The following is a 10,918-nucleotide window of genomic DNA, read 5'->3' on the forward strand; positions in this document are numbered from 1 at the left end:
AGCGCCTATGCATAAAAATGGCGCCGCATTAAAAAGATACGCTTATCGCTATTTATCGTTAGTACTGCATAATAATGGCGCACAGGGAAAAAAAAAAAGAAAAGGCACACACTAACGGTATTTATCAATAGTGCCGTTCATTTGCCAAACAGCAGACGTTATTGCCCACAGTAACGTTATTTATCAATAGCGCCCTACATAAGCCAAACTGCAGACGTTATTTAACTGCAAAATGGATTTAATGTAACACTGTTAAGGTTAGGGTTAGGCACCATCAGGGGGGTCTTAGGGTTAGGCACCACCAGGGGGTGGTCAGGGGGGTGGTTAGGGTTAGGCACCACCAGGGGGGTGGTTAGGATTAGGCATCACCAGGTGGGTGGTTAGGGTTAGGCACCACCAGGGGGTGGTTAGGATTAGGCACCACCAGGGGGTCTTAGGGTTAGGCACCACCAGGGAAGTGGTTAGGGTTAGGCACCACCAGGGGGGGATTAGGGGTAGGTACAGAGAAGGTTCTGTGTGTTAATGCTAAATAACAATAAGGCTTTAACGCTGAATAACAATAAGGCTTTAACGTTAAATAACAATAAGGCTTTAACGTTAAAGAGAATCTGTATTGTTAAAATCGCACAAAAGTAAACATACCAGTGCGTTAGGGGACATCTCCTATTACCCTCTGACACAATTTTGCCGTTCCTCGCCGCATTAAAAGTGGTTAAAAACAGTTTTAAAAAGTTTGTTTATAAACAAACAAAATGGCCACCAAAACAGGAAGTAGGTTGATGTACAGTATGTCCACACATAGAAAATACATCCATACACAAGCAGGCTGTATACACCCTTCCTTTTGAATCTCAAGAGATCATTTGTGTGTTTCTTTCCCCCTGCATCTCTCATGCACTGAAGTTTCAGGCTGCTCTTTTCTTCCTGCAAATAGCTTTGCCCTTGTCTGTAATTCCTCACTATGTGAAAGCCCAGCCAGCTTAGAGGACGATTTATCCAGCTTGTAAAAGATAAGAGAGAAGAGAGAAGCTGCTCTAATCCTAAATAACACAAAGGCAGTGTGCATAGAGGGGCGTGGAAGGGGGAGTTCATAGCAGAACCACAACACTGAAGAACTTGGCAGCCTTCCAGACACAGGCTGACAAGTCTGACAAGAGAGAGATAAGTTGATTTATTACAGAGATGGTGATAGTAGAACGTGCTGCAGTAAGCCAGAACACATTAGAATAGCTTTTGGAACTTGTAGGATGATAAAAAACAGGATGCAATTTTTGTTACGGAGTCTCTTTAAATAGCGATAAGCGGCAAACGGATTAGCGGCAACACCGTGTGCCATTATTCGCAGGTGCCATTTTCAGATGGATCCCCTTTATTGTGCCCACTCCTTCACTGCGCTCTAGGCGGTCACCTGTCCCACCCGTAAAAACAGGCCTAATTTTGAACTAGTACAATTTACAAGCAGTTACTACTTAGTTTCACTCACCACAATATGTGTTCTCTCATATGTATCTATCATAGTGTACTGAACAGTACTTTTGCCTTTCAGCACTAGAGTCCCGTGTTAGAAACTAGGCTTAGACACTGTTTGCATATTCTTTGTTCTCCCTTTCCTCCAGGCACTCCAATTTCATCCCACATCTCCAAAAAAAACATATTGACAGGTTAATTAGGTCCTTCATAACAATAGTAAGCTATCACAAGGGTCGGGATTAGCCTGCAAGTCCCTCTGACAGAAAGTTAAACACATGACAATGTACTCAAAGTACCGTTAAAGACGGCAGTTCTTTTATCATTAATTTATATAGTACTAGCATCTTCCGTAGCGCTGAACATAGTTCTATGTACACTTCAATGCATAATATTCTATACAGATTTAGTCTTATCCTGAGCACTTACCTTTTATCTGCAGCTTGGTAGATGTCAAAAGAAAATCCAAAGTAGCTGCCTTGTGGTCCAGAAAACATCTGCACATTCTTCTTATCCAGATTTAGGGCTTGAGTATAGGAAACCATCAGAGGCAGTAGACACAATAACATTGTGATAACTGTTTCAAGTAGATACAGAGCAATGTTCCAAGAATGCAAACACCTCAAACTACTCCCACTAGCCAAACCTCCCAGTTTGCCTTATCTACAATGTCCACAGATAACAGCCTCTACCAACAAGAAACATCTAGCTCTTACCACTGCTGTCTCTATTGCCACTCAAAAGACTTCTTGCGAACAGTTGTCATGTACTACATCTAGCCACTTTCATCCTTCTGCTCACAAGCTATAGTGAATTTTAATATCTACCATATTTAGTTATGTCCAAACCTTCTTATGACTTTGTTGACCAGCTATGAGCTAACATCTACCATACTATCGCCAAACATCTTTGCCAAGCTACATAAGCTTATCCAATAGCTACATCCAACAACTAGTATTTTCCTCAACTCCTGTGACTGTTGAAACCAACCTACTCATCAACCACTATAAAACTAGCAACATCCAACCTGCTCCCTCCTCCAATTCTACTGTCTTTAGGTTAGAGTAGACCAAGCCTTTTCCCTTCTCTGGCAGTATTAATGGCCACACTCAGCCATTTCAATTAATAAAGTTTCTAGCAACACACAGCCTTTACTACTTCTAATCAACCTAGTCACTCCCCCGCCTTAATCCCTAAAAGCATCAACTACATCTAACACACTGCAGATATTGTCTCTATAAACCTACACCAATCTCTAGATGCAGCTACCCTGTTGTTCCACCGTTATTGCTACCAGCAGCCAGCCTTCTACTGGGACTCAATTCTTGACAGCTATTGAACTAACCACTAGCTGCAGACAGTTTTGTTCATTTCAAGTTCATTATGAAAACCCCGCCTCCTCCCATCCATTTTTAGAGAGCATTTCCAGGAGTATATTTATGGTTTTATCTCATCATATATTTTCAGCTGCAACTTCCTCTGTAACAAGCATCAAAACTCGTATAACATTATTTCAACGCTTCACACAAATGTCTTTGGTAGACTTGGTATATGAGATAAGAAGCAATGTCATGGTCTTTGGTTTGTGTGTCATTCTTCAGTGTTCCATTACATTTTACAGTCTGCTGCATCCGGGGGATCTTTATAACCCATAGAAGATTGCTTTTATATTAATTGTTGGGCCTTAAAGAGGAACTCCAGTGAAAATAATGTAATAAAAAAGTGCTTCATTTTTACAATAATTATGTATAAAAGACTTAGCCAGTGTTTGCCCATTGTAAAATCTTTCCTCTCCCTGATTTACATTCTGATATTGGTCTCATGGTGACATTTTTACTGCTGGCAGGTGATGTCGTTGCTGCTTGCTTTTTTGGCAGTTAGAAACAGCTGTAAACCACTATTTCCCACAATGCAACAAGGTTCACAGACAGGAAACTGCCAAGAGTAGGTACTTTTCTTGTTTCCTGTGGGAGGGGTTTCACCACAATATCAGCCATACAGCGCCCCCTGATGGTCGGTTTGTGAAAATGAATAGATTTCTCATGTAAAAGGGGGTATCAGCTACTGATTGGGATAAAGTTCAGTTCTTGGTCGGAGTTTCTCTTTAAAGGGAATGTCCAAGCAAAATAAAAAAATAAGTTTCACTTACCTGGGGCTTCTACCAGCTCCATGCAGCCATCCTGTGCCCTCGTAGTCACTCACTGCTGCTCCAGTCCCCCGCTGGCAGCTTTCTGACCTCGGAGGTCGGCGGGCCGCATTGCGTACATTTTTACGCATTCCCGCTAGTGCAGGAACATTAACACATACTTTTTACGCATTACTGGTTCAATACGTAAAAATGTATGCATTGAACCATTAATGCGTAAAAATGTACGCAATGCGGCCCGCCGACCTCCGAGGTCGGCTAGCTGCCAGCGGGGGACTGGAGCAGCAGTGAGTGACTACGAGGGCACAGGATGGCTGCATGGGGCTGGTAGAAGCAGAACTAGCTGGTGGCGGGGGACTGGAGCAGCAGTGAGTGACTACGAGGGCACAGGATGGCTGCATGGGGCTGGTAGAAGCAGAACTAGCTGGTGGCGGGGATTGGAGCAGCAGTGAGTGACTACGAGGGCACAGGATGGCTGCATGGGGCTGGAAGAAGCAGAACTAGCTGGTGGCAGGGGACTGGAGCAGCAGTGAGTGACTATGAGGGCACAGGATGGCTGCATGGGGCTGGTAGAAGCCCCAGGTAAGTGAAACTCATTTTTTTATTTTGCTTGGACATTCCCTTTAAGTGCAGACCTCTATTTTTGGTAAATGTAAGTTGACTAAACCATATGCCTTGTACACAGACAAGTTGGATAAACCTAGTCCAATACTTCAGCATCTCAGTTGCCAAATCTTGCCACTTGTGTTATATGCCATGTACACACCATTCAATTTCCCGGCAGATCGACATGATTATTTCTGATATGTCCGTTTATCTCCCGATCGTTAACTGGACCGATTAAGTTTTTGGGAAAATTGATCCAGTTATTAATTGGGAGTTGACTGGACATGTCTGAGATAATTGTTTTTCGACATTGACCTCAATTCACTAAGTAGTTTAGACTAATCTACTGATAGTTTTAGTCTACTGATGGTTTGGTGTAAACCAGCAATCCGTCGCATCAAAAGGGAATTCACTAATAATTACCGAATATGCTTGGAAGAACAAAGAGAAATCGAGAGCCCAATATGGTGTAGTATTGTTAAGTTGGTTGTGGTTAAAAGCAAAATATTTAGATATACTCACAAACATGGGTTACCCATAGGCAACCACTTCAAGTGCAGGTGGGGAGTATTAGAACCTGACCCCACTCAGGTTTTTAAGATGTCGCTCTCTGCAGATAGGAAACGGGGTAGCACCCCTCCACCGAGGGTGGACTCAAGATTTCAGCAAGGCTTGGTGTACAGAGGCGCCAGAGTAGAATAAAAACGTTTAAAAACCGTCTAAAAGAGGGGGGTGTTCAGGTGGACTTACCTGCCTCAAAAATATAAAACTCAATTGAGTCACAATATATCAATACAAAAATATTTTATTGAACTCCACTTAGTGCAACGCGTTTCGCAGGTGTGGTCCTGCTTCATCAGGCAAACAGGAGTATAACTCAATGGGTCTAGATACAGAAGTGAAGTACACAGAGGCGCTCACTTCTGTATCTAGACCCATTGAGTTATACTCCTGTTTGCCTGATGAAGCAGGACCACACCTGCGAAATGCGTTGCACTAAGTGGAGTTCAATAAAATATTTTTGTATTGATATATTGTGACTCAATTGAGTTTTATACTTTTGAGGGAGGTAAGTCCACCTGAACATCCCCCTCTTTTAGACGGTTTTTAAACGTTTTTATTCTACTCTGGTGCCTCTGTACACCAAGCCTTGCTGAAATAATTACCGAATGTTTTAGACCTGTTTTTAGACCTGGTCTAAAACATTCGGTAATTAGGTCTAATTATCGTACGAAGTTGAAAGATACGAGTAGCTATGACTGACATCCTTCTCCTCTGATGAGCTCTCCTCTGGATACAATTAAACTCCTTCATAATTAATTCAAAAAGCTCCATCCTCACGTCTAAAATACCTCACAGTAGTACTGACAGAAATCAGTTGGTCTAATCTCTGTCAGAAAAAGTGGGCGTGGTCACTCCTAGTTTGCCTGTGTGAAATTTCTGAATGTTTTACACCAGGTCTAAAACATTTGGTAATTAATAATTATTAGTGAATTCCCTTTTGATGTAACTGATTTACACCAAACCATCAGTAGACTAAAACGGATCAGAGAATAATGGCGCACAGCGCCTATGCATAAAAAAGGCGCCGCATTAAAAAGATACGCTTATCGCTATTTATGGTTAGTACTGCATAATAATGGCACGCAGGGGAAAAAAGAAGAAAAACGGCACACACTAACGTTATTTATCAATAGTGCCGTTCATTTGCCAAACTGCAGACGTTATTCTGCACAGTAACGTTATTTATCAATAGCGCCCTACATAAGCCAAACTGCAGATGCTATTTAACTGCAAAACGGTGAATGGATTTAATGTAGCACTGTCAAGGTTAGGGTTAGGCACCACCATGGGAGATTTAGGGTTAGGCACCACCAGGGGGTGATTAGGGTTAGGCGCCACCAGGGGGGTGGTAAGGGTTAGGCACCACCAGGGAGGTCTTAGGGTTAGGCACCACCAGGGGGTGATTAGGGTTAGGCACCACCGGGGGGGTCTTAGGATTAGGCACCACCAGGGGGGTCTTAGGATTAGGCACCACTAGGGGGGTCTTAGGGTTAGGCACCACCAGGGGGGTGGTTAGGGTTAGGCACCACGGGGGTGGTTAGGGTTAGGCACCACCAGGGGTGTGTGGTTAGGGTTAGAATAGAATAGAAAATCTTTATTGTCATTGTAACAACCGAAATTGTACAACGAAATTCTTAAGTGCAATTTTCCAGCAAAAGCAAAGACAGCATAACATTCCATTCTTACATACATTGCATTGCACACACCCCTTATCAACATGGCCACTTAGCAGCATTTAGGCACCACCAGGGGAGTCTTAGGGTTAGGCACCACGGGGGGTGTTTAGGGTTAGGCACCACCAGGGGGTGTGGTTAGGGTTAGGCACCACCAGGGGGGTGGTTAGGGTTAGGCACCACCAGGGGGGTAGTTAGGGTTAGGCACCACCAGGGGGGGTTTAGGGGTTAGGGATAGGTACAGAGAGGGTTCTGTGTTTTAACGCTAAATAACGATAAGGCTATAATGCCAAACAACAATAAGACTTTAACGTTAAATAGCGATAAGCGACAAACGGATTAGCGGCAACACCGTGTGCCATTATTCTCAGGCGCCATTTTCAGATGGACCCAGACTAAAACCATCAGTAGACTAGTCTAAACTACTTAGTGAATTGAGGCCAATAGATCTACTGGGTAATTGAATGGTGTATACCTAGCATTAACACTGGGAGGGATAAGGTGTCCCAAAAATTAACCATGGATGTCATAAATATAAAATGGCTTACCTCTAAGAAGAAGGGGCAACGCCAATGTAGGAAGGACATTTTAATAATCAGACACAAAAAAAGATACCGCATTTCGCGGAGCACAGTCCACTTCCTCAGATCAAATAAAGCTGTGTCTGGGTAGCCAAGGTGCAGAGCTTGGAGCACCTATGTGTGTGCGACTCATACATTTGAAGACAAAAAGCCCGAGTGGGGATGGGATTTCCTCACTTGTTTTTATACTGTGGTTGCTGGTCTTGCAACCCACCTTTGTGAAGACCTCATCACTTTGTATTTATCCAGAACTAGACAATATATTACACCATAAGGGGCTCCTGATCTCTCTCTGTGTTTTTCCTATATTTGTAGGAAGTCTTGGGACTCCTCTGGACTACACACCTCCTCACATATACCTAGCATTAGTTATTACAATGATTCCACTTTTTAGGGTTTCTCAATTTAGATTACAAACTTTGCATTGGGAGCCAAAAGACTCCAAGGCAGTGCAAGAAAGGAATAAAATCTCAGTGCTGGAGTACATGTGAGAACTAATGCTAGTCAATTGTATACATTTTAAAGGGATCTTAGCAGTTCCTGGTTTCAAATAGCTGAAAGGGCTGCCACGTTTGAGAAGTCAACGCCCCTGCTCCCTCTTCACTGCCATTTTCCAGGGTTGTTGTGAAGTTCATCAACTGTGACTAATGTTATCTGTTTGAAGCACAGTTTTCCCACTCACCCCCCTCACTAATGCTTAATGGGTTTGTTTGATCTAAGCTTGTGGGCAATTAGGTTTCATCAGGTGAGTCCTTATCTGCCTTCCATGTTCTGTTGCTTGCAGAAGGAGGAAGTACAGGAAGTAGATGGATTTTTCCTGTAATTAACCCTTAAATGTAAAAAGATGAGGTAAAATGAAAGGGTTATTTTTAAAATAATGAACAACATTTTTATCATGCATTTTTAATTTGCTATTGAGCTGACCTGGGAGTCGAACATGATGCTCAATTCCCTTTATTAATGTAATCAACCTAAAGAAAAACTGAAATAAGCATTGCTTCATTTGGTCTCATCTCTGCCATGCTTTATATACGGACATAACATAATGCTAATGCATAAACCTTGCTAGGCTGGGCTGTAGCAACTTGCATGTGTATTCATGGGGCTGCCATTTTGGTCTCTACAAATTATAACATATCTACATCCAGGATAGTTGCTATGATCCTAAGAGGTCCGCGGCACTTTTGGGAACTCCAGCCGGAAATGGGTGTGGCCATGCACCAGGATGTGGGTGTGGTCATGAGTGGGGCCAAATTTACATGAACTTAACAGCGGTCTAAGTAGGCCTGCCTAGAAAAATGTTGGCTGAAGCTCCCTCTCCATTAATACAACGACAAAAAAATGCAGCATATCACATAAATAGGCACTTAAACATAATTGGGCAGAGTTACTTGGCTTCTGTGCCGGCTGGTCTGGCTTTCTGCTGGGTGGGCTGGCCTGCTGCCAGGTTATCTGCCAATTCCCCCATAAAATTCCCTGACCTTCTAGTGGTCCCCTTCCCATGCTCCCACGGACCTCCCATTCAGGCACCACAACTCCCAGCATGCCTCCATAGAAGAACCACTGTTCACTGCATGCCCCCATAAAGGCATCACAGCACCCAGTATGCCCACATAGAGGCACCACAGCACCCAGTATACCCCAGACTGATGCACCACAGCTCCCAGAATACCCACCATTGAGATACCACAGCTGACTCTGCCTGGGGGACATCTTGGGCACCCCAGAATAGATCTGGGGCATGTGCCACTAATCGTTTGGGCTAGCAACGCCAATCTACATCTGATACTCCTATCAGTGGGTGGGGCTACAGTGAACCGACAGCTACTCCCCACTGAGAAAACAGGAAGTGAGGACAACTCAGGCATGACACATCCTAGACACAAAGTAGAAGTACAGTATGTATATATTGCAGATTCACAACAGAACACTCAAATAGCCAATTTAAAAGGGAAAATCAGAGCAGCCAAATATTTTCTCACTCAGAGGTTATGCCTAAAGTCAATGGTCAGTTTCAACAGCTTTCACAGAGTTGAGGACCAGCTTATTTTCCTTACACCTGTTTATAATTGCTATTAATGTATAAAGTGGCAACAGATTCCATGGCGCTGTATAAAGTAAGAAACAAACATGGGGTATAAAATAATACGGACAATGGTAAGCAACCGTTGCAGATCTTCTCAACCTCCTGGCGGTTGGCGTGCTCGCTGCTCTTGTCCAAGAGGCCCACGATGGTGGTATCCTCCCTGAACATGATCGCCTTGACAGAGCCATCCTGTGATGTACAGAAGTTCATGTATAGCGAGAACAAGATTGGCGACAGGAAACATCCTTAGGGAGGGGCCCATGTTGGTGGTTAGCACTCGCAAAGTGAAGGTGACGAGCTTCACCACTTGGGACCTGTTTGTAAGGAAGTCCTTCCGCAATGCGCAAAGGGTGTGATACACAGTAAGAGGTATCAGCTTGTCGTAGATGATATTGGGGCTGATAGTGTTGAAGGCAGAGCTAAAGCTGAGGAGAATCCAGGCATAGGTGTTTGGTTTGTTCAGATGGGACTGGATGTTCCCCAGGTTTGTTAGTGGCATCATCTACAGACCTGTTTGTTTGGTAGGCAAACTGTAGAGGGTCATTTTGGACATTGACATTGTGGAGAGTTTCAGGGGTGACAGGACCTTTTTGGAAGAGCTTCATTACATTTGAGGTTTGGGTGATTGGTCTGTCTGTTGAGGTTTGCAGCACCTAGTTTCTTTGGGACTGGGGTAATGATGGACTTCCTGTCCTGATATATTTGGGTCATGCGTGACTGCAGTCATGACCATGTTTCCGAAGACTGCCAAAGCTCTTCAAAAACTTCTGCCTATGTTGCCAAGGCCCGACCCCAGCTTGGCAGAAACCAATTAGGCAGCTGGGGGAGGGCCACAGCAGAGTATCTGGGAGTCATAGAAAAATCTTGGCCATCTGCTTGTAAAAAAAATGCCATCACATGCCACCACATTAATAATCAAAAAAAGCTGATCATTATATTGCTTCAATCTAGAGGGTGGAACACACCTATAACAATGCAGGATTAAGAAAATGCAAGCATATATTCCGATAATCGTAAGTTCCCATAACAACCACACTAGCCCACTTATCAGAGGTCTTGACAACCAGAAATGTGTTTTGCTGCAAAGGATGTGACGCAAGAGAAGGGCACTCTTTACACATCTCTCCAGCCGCCACCGGAGAGATACGTAGAGGGCACACTTCTCTTGCGCAGACTGGCCGCGACTGGCTGAAGTTACTGGACTCCGTACCAAAGAGGGAGAAGGCCGAGGACGGCGGCGTAAGAGCGATCCCTGCGCATGGGGCTGTAGGAAGCCCCAGGTATGTAGAAACCACTTATATGTTATCAGCTCTGTTTTCCTTTAAGACTAAAACAGTTAATGAACTTGACAGAATTGTAAACCACACCTTTCAGTCTTCCCACCCATCTCCTTTCTTCCACCAAAAGTACCATATAACAGTGTTGGCAGCATGGACAGCACTGGGAGGAGTAAATGTAATTTATTCAACTCATTGGGCACATGTGAGAGGAGTACAGTACTCTGATCAATCATGCTCCAGGTGACTCAGTGGGTATATGTGAGGAGTACATTACTCTGTTCATTCAGGCTCCAGGTGACTCAGTGGGTATATGTGAGGAGTACATTACTCTGTTCATTCAGGCTCCAGGTGACTCAGTGTGTATATGTGAGGAGTACAGTACTCTGATCATTCAGACGCCAGGTGACTCAGTGGTTATATAAGAGGGGAGTACAGTACTCTATTCATTCAGGCTCCAGGTGACTCAGTGTGTATATGTGAGGAGTACAGTACTCTGATCATTCAGGCTCCAAGTG

At 43.9% G+C, this 10,918-nt stretch overlaps 1 protein-coding gene across 1 annotated transcript in view; it reads right to left on the bottom strand.

The window, feature by feature from the left end:
• The window catches only part of LOC137542331 (integrin alpha-IIb-like), a 157,037-nt gene extending 148,243 nt beyond the window's left edge, over nt 1–8,794 (bottom strand). The window contains exons 1-2 of the mRNA XM_068264157.1: nt 8,714–8,794; nt 1,897–1,993 (exon numbers count right to left, since the gene is read on the bottom strand). Of these exons, the coding sequence (XP_068120258.1) occupies nt 1,897–1,993; nt 8,714–8,780 (164 nt within the window). The 5' untranslated portion in view covers nt 8,781–8,794. The remainder of the gene's footprint in view (nt 1–1,896; nt 1,994–8,713) is intronic.
• Between the last annotated feature and the right edge of the window lie 2,124 nt (nt 8,795–10,918).

Source organism: Hyperolius riggenbachi, chromosome 12, assembly GCF_040937935.1.
Source record: "Hyperolius riggenbachi isolate aHypRig1 chromosome 12, aHypRig1.pri, whole genome shotgun sequence".
In the NCBI taxonomy this organism is placed as follows: domain Eukaryota; kingdom Metazoa; phylum Chordata; class Amphibia; order Anura; family Hyperoliidae; genus Hyperolius; species Hyperolius riggenbachi.